General features: G+C 47.5%; 1 protein-coding gene across 2 annotated transcripts in view; it reads left to right on the top strand.

The window, feature by feature from the left end:
* Nucleotides 1–8,687: 8,687 nt before the first annotated feature.
* The window catches only part of F2R (coagulation factor II thrombin receptor), a 91,908-nt gene continuing 90,390 nt past the window's right edge, over nucleotides 8,688–10,205 (top strand). The window contains exon 1 of one of the 2 annotated variants that reach the window (XM_069223573.1): nucleotides 8,688–9,126. In XM_069223573.1, coding sequence (XP_069079674.1) covers nucleotides 9,042–9,126 — 85 coding nt within the window. In that variant the 5' untranslated portion in view covers nucleotides 8,688–9,041. The remainder of the gene's footprint in view (nucleotides 9,127–10,205) is intronic. The other variant, XM_069223583.1, reaches the window with a different exon arrangement.

The following is a 10,205-nucleotide window of genomic DNA, read 5'->3' as shown; positions in this document are numbered from 1 at the left end:
AGCACAGCTGAACAGGGCAAAGACCGCCATGGCAAGCACCGCTGAACAGGTCTGAAACTACAAACTCAAGCACCGCAGAACAGGGCAAGCACCGCAGAACAGGGCAAAGACCGCCATGGCAAGCACCGCTAGCCCATGAGCGGCAGGGGCAGTGACGCAACTGGGACCGTCACGGGGAGAGTGATGCACTCTGGGCACCAGTCCCCCTCCAGAACCAGTGGAGACTGTTATCCACTTGTGAGCCTGTGGCTTTGCACTCCCCAGGATGCAGCAGTGGGCAAACCACCCACTGTAGAGACTTGAGAGACTGTGGCTTTGCACTCCCCAGGATGGTACAGTGGGCAAACCACCCACTGGAGAGACTTGAGAGACTGTGGCTTTGCACTCCCCAGGATGGTACAGTGGGCAAACCACCCACTGTAGAGACTTGAGAGACTGTGGCTTTGCACTTCCCAGGATGGAACAGTGGGCAAACCACCCACTGTAGAGACTTGAGAGACTGTGGCTTTGCACTCCCCAGGATGGTACAGTGGGCAAACCACCCACTGTAGAGACTTGAGAGACTGTGGCTTTGCACTCCCCAGGATACATCAATTGGCATGGAGCCCCCTCGTGGATCTGGAGTGGTGCACTCATCCGGCTGAGGTGCCCCCCCTTCCCTTCCCCCTGAGGTGCCTGTTGTATTTCTATCTGATGCTCCGGCAGTGTTCTCTCCGTTTTGATCAGGTATCTGATGTGGGCCTCGCTCATGCATTTTGGGCCCAGTGGTCCACGGACAATGATTGGTGCATTACCTGCACTACTAATCGTGATGTATATTTTGTTGAATGTGTATATATATCTGTATATATTTGCTTACTGTATTTTGATATATTACAATGGTTGAACTCATTTCCTTTTGTCTTTGCATTCTTCCGGGGGGTTTGGGGGTTGTTACTGTAATGTTTGGATATGTATTGGTGTGTGTTGTAGTGGGTGAGGGTCGGGGTGGGGGTGGGGGTGTTGCGTGTGTGTGTGTCTGACTTTCGCTTCCCCCTCCCCTATGTCGTATGGGCAGTACTCACTGTTGTCTTCGCCGCCGGCGTTGATGATGGTCGTATAGGAGCAGGAAAACTATCGCAGGGAGAATTTGGAGTTCCGGTTCCATGGTGTTGTCTTTCCTCGTGGGGTGTGTAGAGGTGAGCGTTTTCCCTTTGAAATGGCTGTTTCCGCCGTATTTGTATCCGTGGTGAATCCGCCCCGGAAAAGGTGGCGGATTGGTAGGTTGTGATACTGTGGGCGGTACATTGTCTCCCGCCTGTCTGTTGGCGGTGACCGCCAAGCTGTTGGTCTGTACCGCCATGGCGGTCGGAGTGTTAAAGTGGCTGTCTTTGTTGGCGGTTTCCGCCACGGTCATAATTCCCATTTTTTTACCGCCGGCCTGTTTGCGGTCTTACCGCCGCTTTAACACCGTCCGCCAGGGTTGTAATGACCCCATAAATCTTCTCCTCGAGGACTACCACCTATGGCCCTGTGCTGTGAGGTCCAGGGAAGGAAGGGCAGTCCCTCCCTTTAGTATCACAGACATGAACAAGTGCTGCAAGCCTCAAGGAAGGGCTATGCCCTGGCCTTGCAGTGCTGGACCATGAGTGACAGACTCTGAGGGGCCTTTCTCCCTTTGACTTTGCAGTCCTGATCAAGCACTGCAAGGTCCAGAAAAGTGGACCGTATGTTTGCCTTTGATTACTTCTGCTGTTCAAGTAATATTTTTTCCAGTGACTTTCCTGTCTGCAAACCAGTGTTAATGTCTCCAGGTCCCAGTCCACCTGTGAAATGGCTAAATAAATGGATGCCCCATTATACAATGACTTACTGACTCTATTTTCTTTCACTAAAAGCACTGCACTGTTTTAATAAAAATGATGTTTGTCTCTGTTACCTTGTAGCATAACAAGTGATTTTCCTGGCCAGAGGCCAGAGGCGGGTGGGGTGGCCCATGAGATCAATTGAGGTCGACCAGGAGGGCCTACGCCCTAATTTGAAGACCTCTACCCAACACCATTTGTCTTTATTTTTACACACTTCCAATTTGAGAGATTTTACTTTGTTGATGAAGCAAGGATTTTTTTGATCTATATTGTTATATCCCATGATGTTCTAGGGAGATTTTTGCTGTTTTACTCTGGTTTAAGCAAATACTTCCCAGGGCGGTAACATACTGACCGGACTCAAATCTAAAGGTTCCCTGCTCTCCCATGGGCCTTGCAGCCATAGTCCAGCACTGTGAGGCCCAAAGAAACAGCTTGATTAGTGAGCTAGGCTCACGGCATTATTTAACTGCATTTGAATACATGCTTTCCAGGTGTTCTGGTGAATTCAGAGAAATTATCATATGCATGTGAAATATGTATCTCAAAACTGTTGATTGACTCTGCATCATGCTACTTTACAAAAGGAAATGCATTTTGAAATCCTGTGCCTGTATATTAATAAATAGTATCAGAACATATAGAGCCTTCAGAGGGCATTGTTAGAGTGCTGTAGCCATGGCCGGCTTTAGCACTGGTGGTGCTCAGTGCAACAATGTTTGCTGGCGCCCACCAATGACCACCTCAGCCACAGATTTCCCCACTGCCACCCTTTAAGCGTGCCCCCTAATTCTCCATGACCACTTTCTCATGACATTTAATTAGTTTTATAGCACCACTCATACTGGTGTAAGATGTTGCAGCACTTTACATCAAACACACATTACAAAGATACATGTGTAATCAGTGTCTAGGAAATGTTACATAGGACAGAGGGCTACAAGGTGTAGGAGTCACATGTCATCCATAATGGTAGGAAGTATAGTTCAAGAGTGCCTGGTCTGGAGAATCACAAACTCAGAACTTAAAATATAACACCTTGGTTGGAGGTTCTCTTTAATAATAAGAATTGATTTCTACTCAAATAAATCTGTTTTGCAACATTAGGTTAATGAAAGACTGGGGAAAAATCATAATGTTCTAATGCATGCAGCTTTTTGATGCCAGTTAATTGCTCACTGTTCTATATTAGGATTTTAATGTATAAACTGCAAGCAACAAAAGGATCTCTGACAAAAGCAGTAATTCACTGACCCATTCACATTTTATGCACTTTGTGATCTGCATGGTGGAAGTTTTTGCAGCAGGTATATTAACCCTCTGAGCTAGCGCTACTTTGTGATCAGTGACAACTTCCACTGGTCAAAGCTCTGATCTCTATCCAGGAAGGACATTAATCACCAGAGTTATCTTGAAATATTTATTGTTGCCTGAAAACTGCTAGAGGAAAGAAACATCGCAACAGGTGCTTTTAAAACCAAAATATACTTGCAATCATGGCGCCTCCACCCAAAGTCAGCACTCAGTGCAGTGGCACCGATCACACCACCCTAGAGCCAGCCCTGGCTCACGGAACACTTTTAGTCTACATATGATTGTATTTGGGTAGTTTCTGGTGTTTCACAGTGACTTGGGTGATGCCTTTATTAGAAGTCAAGGTATTTTCCACAATTGTATTTACTTTCATATCTTTTTTGCACACACCTTGCCTTGTTATGGATATTTGAGAAACCATCTACCACAATAGACCCCTTAAGGGCATTCTACATGCTGCAGCTCACCTCACTAGGGAATGAAGAAATTTGGTCATATCATTCCATTGAGATGGAACTCCACAGGTTCGCCTTGCCAGCCCGCACCATCTTGAAATGCAGATGCATCATCCACAGTGCCAATGCAATGCATTAACAGTCCACAACCAGCAACCTTTCCTATAACTCCTACACTTTATGCTTGCCATTGACACTGTACATTGTCTGGTATCTTTTGACTACGTTTGTACTGTAGAAGTACTGCATACACATGATTAATACCCCTGACTACCTTGCCATTACAAGTGACTCTCCACACACCAACAGCAAGGACATCTTCAGACGGAAGAAGAAGTGCTAAAAAGAAAATAAACAAGTAAAAGGCCTTTCCCAACTATGCTCTTAGGATTTGGAACAAGATACTCATATTGTTCCAGACAGCCCAAACCCAGCTCCAAATTATCAAAGAGCTGAATACTCAACTTTTTAAAATGAAAAAAAAAAATGAAAAAAATACATCATGATGCAGTGACAGTCCACAAACCATCTATTCCATGTTGAGTGTGTCTTTGGCCCTGTACAGCATCCACAGCCATTCGGCTAGTTCTGCGCTATATAAATATTGCATACAAACATACCTAATACAACCTGGAAAAAAATTGGTAATATATTAAAAATATACATTTTGGAGAGACCTTGGTCAAAACTCTCCATCCAGTGTGACTAATAATATAGTTCCAGCTAATAGAAATTTAAAATATACATGCGTATTTTATTAGTGTTAATATTTATTGTTTTTACTGTTTTACTGATATCCACACATACAAAGTTGTTTCTTGGGAAGTCAGTTTAGGAATAGTCAATTGATGGTGCTTTAATGAGATGTCCTTTCCTGTGATTTCTGGCAAAGGACCGCCCCCGCAGGGGGCATCAGGGGCAGGCGCATTAACCGCCGCCGCGGACCCGGAAATTATATTTCAAAGCCGCCTCAGCGGCAAATCAATGAAGGACATCCGGCATTCCCCCTCAAGGGAGAGGGAGGAGCCCCCTAGGACGTCTGGCAAGAACAAAGAAAAGTACAAACCCTCCAATGGGATGGTGTGACACCGCCCCGCCCTCAGTTTGGAGGGCAGACTAAAAAGATTCTGCTGCCCAGGCAGAATTCACTTTGTGGGCCACGAGGGACAGCGCGCCCTTTTATAAGGCTCTGGAACAAACTCATCTTGAGTTTTAACAAATGTATGACTTGGTAATTCAGAAAGCGCTGAGTAAACGCGGGTTAACTTTAGCGCTATAGCAAAGACAGGTGACATCTGCTCTGTCGTTCAAAGGTTTCACGTTCGAATCCTGCCAAGGGCAACTCATCCTTCCAAAGTAGGTAAACAGGGTGCCATTTAAAAAAAAAAAAAAAAAGGGGGGGAATTAATGACTTCTCAGTTTGACAACTATGGGAACGGAGTTCTGCCCAAAGGTAGATGCTGTGTACTGACAAGACAAGCACTTATTAAGTCAAGTCTCTTTCCTGCTGCTGCCCGATATTCTGACAGAGATCCGAACGGAGTTCTACAGGCTTGCGCATACTTCTGCATGTAAAATTTGATACGCTGGATTCCAATCGCAATTTATTTACAGTTTTTAGGGAAGGCATGAAGCACTGTTTGAAAAACGCAGTAGTTTGAGGTACTTATATTAATATGAAATGGGTGGCACAATAAATAATACATCGTTTTAGGATAGCGCATTACACATGCCACACCAGGTCAGGGTGAGATTTTATCCAGCCACTTGGTGACCGTATGATTATGTTCTGGACATGAACTTTAAGCTAACGGCATGATGCTTCGAGGTATTACATCCCTCCATAGTCCGAGGTGCACTAATAGTATTTGGGCAAGGGTTGTTTTTCTCCTATCGGGGGTTGGACTCGTCTGTCTTGACCATTGGTGTGTCAGAAACATCGCACTCTATTTTACGGTGCATAGCGCTCTTGGTGGAGAAAGCTACTGCACCCCGAGCACTGCCTCAGGGGGAAGTGGACGACTGTCACGCGGGCATGATTGTCGCACATGTACAGGACACATATGTAAGCAAGGTTTACAGAACACCGGGCTCCTGGCCGGATGTTCACACCCAAATGCATTCTGGGTATTGTAGTTCTGATTCACTTCACCTGAAATGGTAGGCCGGTACAGTGCTGTTTAAAAGAAAAGCCAAAGGCGCTGCAGCTTCGGTGAGGGAGTCAGCTAGTGACCTTGCATTTTAGAAGGTTCTTGCATATTCAGCCTGCAACATAACATGTACTTGTGAAGCATGGTCACCCCAAGAGGTATACTGTCACTGAATAACAACTGTTACCTAACTTAATGATACTCATTTTATCAACCTCAGGAAATGACCCGGAACTCCATAGTCAAGCACAGATCCCCGCAGCACCCCGGTCACCCATCACACTTGCCGTAGGGTAGAACCTGCCCTACTGGGGTTGCTCTAGGCAGAGTGAGGTGTGCCGTTCCGTAGTACACATCTGGAGTATTGTGAGAGCTCGGCACGTCCCTGGGTCAGCGGGCAAACGCCAAGCAGTTGAGGGGAGGTGGAAAGCAGCGATTTGACCTTCATATCCTCAGGACAGACACAGGCATATAGTTTCCCCGGGTAAACGAGGAGAAAGCTGGAAACCTGTTAGGGGAGCTGGCCCCCGGTCTGCCCGGTGGTTCGAGCAGGCGGCAGCGCGGACATGTCTCAGTCCTGGGCAAGCCTTCGATAACAGAGCCAGAAAACATCTCTCGTGATTGCGCTGCATAAAAGCAGCATATCGCGCTGAAATCGAAACCATAAAAAGATTAAGAGCTACATAGCGTCACGCAGCCGCCAGGCGATGATTCGTGGCGCTATATAAATAAATGAGATCAAACAGGATGGTTCACCTGGGAGGCACTAATAGGGCGGTTTGAAAAACGACAACTAGGCTTACAGGCCTGTTGGGAACAGGCCAGGCAACCTGGCTGAGGGAGCAAGCCCTGGAACCAATGAGGGGGACTGGCACACACGCAGCCCCCTTTGTTGTACTTTTCTAATAACGCACTCGAGTACAGCATCCCAACAGGTGACCCAACTTTGAACCAGAGGCGTTCAACGCCAGGGGCGTGTGTGTCTCGCCGGGGCTGCAACCGAAGAGGGCAGTCAGTTTCCTGAGGCATTTTTGTATAATTTGGAGCGGAGTGCACGCTCGGCTAATCTTTTTGGTGCGCTCTGGGTCCTCCCCGGAGTTGGCAAATGCGTATAGGATGTGGATCTTATAGAGTGCTCCAATTACCCATGGGTAAAATAAGTGCCGTCCCTCAAATTAGGGGCTGTCACTCCGCACCAGAAACAACAGGCACAAGTTAAGCGCTGGGTGCCAGGGGCTGGGCGCGAAGCAGGATTGGCCATTGAAATCACTTGCAGATCCCCCCCCCCCAAAAAAAAAAAATAATAAATTACGGGGACCCATTTTATAGGCACATTTCTCTGTGCGGTTCAATTAAATGGCCCCCGGTCAGCAATTAACATACAATTTAATATTTATGACATTTTAATTGAATTAAAAAAATTTAAAAAAAACACGAATTTGGGGTGCTACTTCACATGTAAATAAGTGTCTGTGTCCCCCGCCCTCCTTGTTTCCTTTCATGTAATGTATCGGCGAGGCGGGATGACACACGGAAGGGCTAACGAGGAGTCACACAGAGCTGTGTGGACGCAACAGTGTGCAGTGGGTGCAATGTGGAAGAATCGAGAGGAAGCACACCACACTTCAACGTCCAACAGACACGACTGATTGATAATCCAGCGATCGTTTTTATGGAAGGGCATTCTCATGGCAAATGGTAACTGCCGACAAATCATTGCAATAGCCTCTAATAAGGCCGGGGATAAAAAGTTGCCCAGCCCCAAGGATCGGGGGACATACTCTAATCGGAACCGAACACAGCACATGCAGGCTGTGTCAGTGAGGATCAAAAGTGGCTTGTAGGCGATCACAAGGATGGTGCGGCAAAATCAGTGATCCTTGGGAGGCCTGACGGCCGGGACACTGAGGTGCCCTGGTGCTGAGCTGAAAGGTAACCAAGGGCGGCACCAAAAGGATGGAAAAGGAGCAAACCCCAAAGAACGAAAGGGGGAAGCCGCCTGGCGACGTAAGCCCCTCAGGTGGCGGTAAAAGGGGCACATTGGTTGGTAAAGGAGGCACACCTGTGGGCGGTGTGCCGGAGAAAGGCTACTTACCTTGGGATGCCTTACGGCAGGGTAAGGAGGCCGATGGGGGAGTAAGCGGAGCATGGCACTCGCGGCCCAGACCCGCCGGTTGGCAGGGCACAAAATGGACAGACAAGGTAGCGAGTTGAGCCTAACAGCCCTAAGAGGCTACCCCCCTCCCGATCAGAGAAAAGAACCAACAAAAATGGATGACCCCAAAAACCAGCATGAAGGATGACCTCAACAACAATAGGTGTCAGAATTATGACAAGCAAATGGCAAGGAATTGATTGATTTATAGCAGAGATGATGTCATGCAGCAAAGTTATGATCCTGGAGAAATTATTTATGTATGGCATATCAACTGTGATTTATGACCTGTCTCCAAATTATGATGTACAATCATAAGGAAAGCAATGTGTGGCACTCAAAATGATTTATGGCATTATAATAATTTATGGCCTTGTCATTGTGATTGATGACTGAACCTAATGAATGATGAGGTCAGAGAGTGTCGCAAAAGTCTATGCTTGTAATAAAACTGCAGCCCAGTATTCCCACAAGAGATTGTAAACACACTCGTTTGTTGTGAATTTGTTAAATGTTTATGGGGAATTACATTAATTGGAGTGGGCTTTATGTGGGGTTAATGGTCTGAGCAAATTAGAGGGGCCTCACTCATTTCCTTTTTTGCCCTGGGCCCCAGAGTCTTAGAACCGGTCCTGCCTCTTTCTGGGGATCTCTAGGTATACCCCGCTCTTTCTGGTCATGCCACAGCAGGATATGCACTTCACGCCTTGCGGATTTTTTCACCCACAAAGTTACAGTAATATGTTACCACGCTTCATTTCTGGTCAGAGGCTCTACTCCTGGACCCCGGAGGAGGCGGGCGGACAGCGGGTTTCCCGCCACGCCCCTGATCGTCTTGGAGAGGGATCCGTGCACTTTGTTATCACCCTGAGCTGGCAGCGGGCCGGCGCTGTGTGTGCGCGGTTGGGGGAAGAACACTGCTCGTCTCCCGCAGAGCTCCCGGGACGCACAGCGCTCGCGCCCTGTCCCCACGGGCATCCTCTCGAGGCGCTCCCCGGTTGTCGAGGCTGATGGCGCGAGGCTTCTGAGGCGCCTCTCCCTGTATCCCCCACTTACGAGGTGGCGCCGGGTGGAGGAACGAGGGGTCCCGCCAGGTGTTAGGACAGCACAAGGAGACGAGATGGAGGCCAGGTTGCTGCTAGTGGCCGCCCTCTGCTGCGAGTACAGCTTGATCACACCCGGCTGCTGCGCCATGAGACCCAACGGTGAGACCCGCGCTGCTCCCCCCTGCGCTAAAGGCAGTCTGGCGGCCCCTTTGTTCAGGAGCCTCCGGCGACGGCTGTGCGCGAGCTGCTCAGAAAGTTGTCCGCAGCAGCCTGGGCACGCGCCCCTTCTCTGGGGATCTGGTTGGTGACCCTGTTGAAGCAGCAGTCGCTACATATATGTGTAGTTGGTAATTCTGCAGGAGTACATTTGCAAGCGGTTTTGACAGATATTCATGGAATCTTTTCTAACAGTGCCATTTCAACTTTTTTTTGAAGAGGGGAAAACGGCCTTCATGGAGTTGTGGGATTTGTTGTGTCTTTTGCATGCAGGCGGTGATTGTGAAAGAACGGTCGCCCTCCGAACACAGAAACACTGTCGCAACCCGCCTAGAGCCCCATATTTTTTTAGTTAAAATGTTTATCCTTTTTAGAATATATATTAATTGCGACTGTAAGCGCAGGAGCTGTTTAGTACAGACAACGTACCCATACATTGAGCAGCCTCGTAGGTTAACGTGTGAACTAAAGCAGATGTAATGTCATCATTTTTAAATTGGGTTAAGTGCCCTTAATTTTACATGTCGGGTAACGAAGATGTTTATTTGAGTGGGGGAGCAGGATAACGTGATGTAAGCCCATTGACAGGCTCATGTAACTCTGCCATTACTTCTTCTGTCCTAGTGGTGCATTTGTTTGGACCTGCTTTATTCTCCGTGGCACATCATTGTGGTCTTGAAAAACAGAACATATTAGCACTCAGACCGCGAGGTTCCACAGAAGATAATTTCCCTTAGTTTTACACCAAAAGTTAATGCTTTAGAGGAAAATATTTAGACTCCCATTAAGTTCGGGGCGGGGGTACTTGCTGCTTTGTAAGATCCCAGGGCCATCTCACAGTTGGTCTTCTTTTTCACGTTTCGAATTTATAAGCACCAGACGTTTTACAATATGCCTGGTGGCTTCCTTCTAAATGCTTTCCTCAGCAGATGAAACTCTCATACATCTGTCCTTAAACGAGACCCCCAGCGACTTGCACCTAGACCTTTCTCTGATCTTAGGTGTCGGTTTTCTGCCCTATC

This window comes from Pleurodeles waltl, chromosome 1_1 (genome assembly GCF_031143425.1).
Source record: "Pleurodeles waltl isolate 20211129_DDA chromosome 1_1, aPleWal1.hap1.20221129, whole genome shotgun sequence".
Taxonomy (NCBI): Eukaryota; Metazoa; Chordata; class Amphibia; order Caudata; family Salamandridae; genus Pleurodeles; species Pleurodeles waltl.
This window is presented reverse-complemented; position numbering and strand designations above follow the sequence as displayed.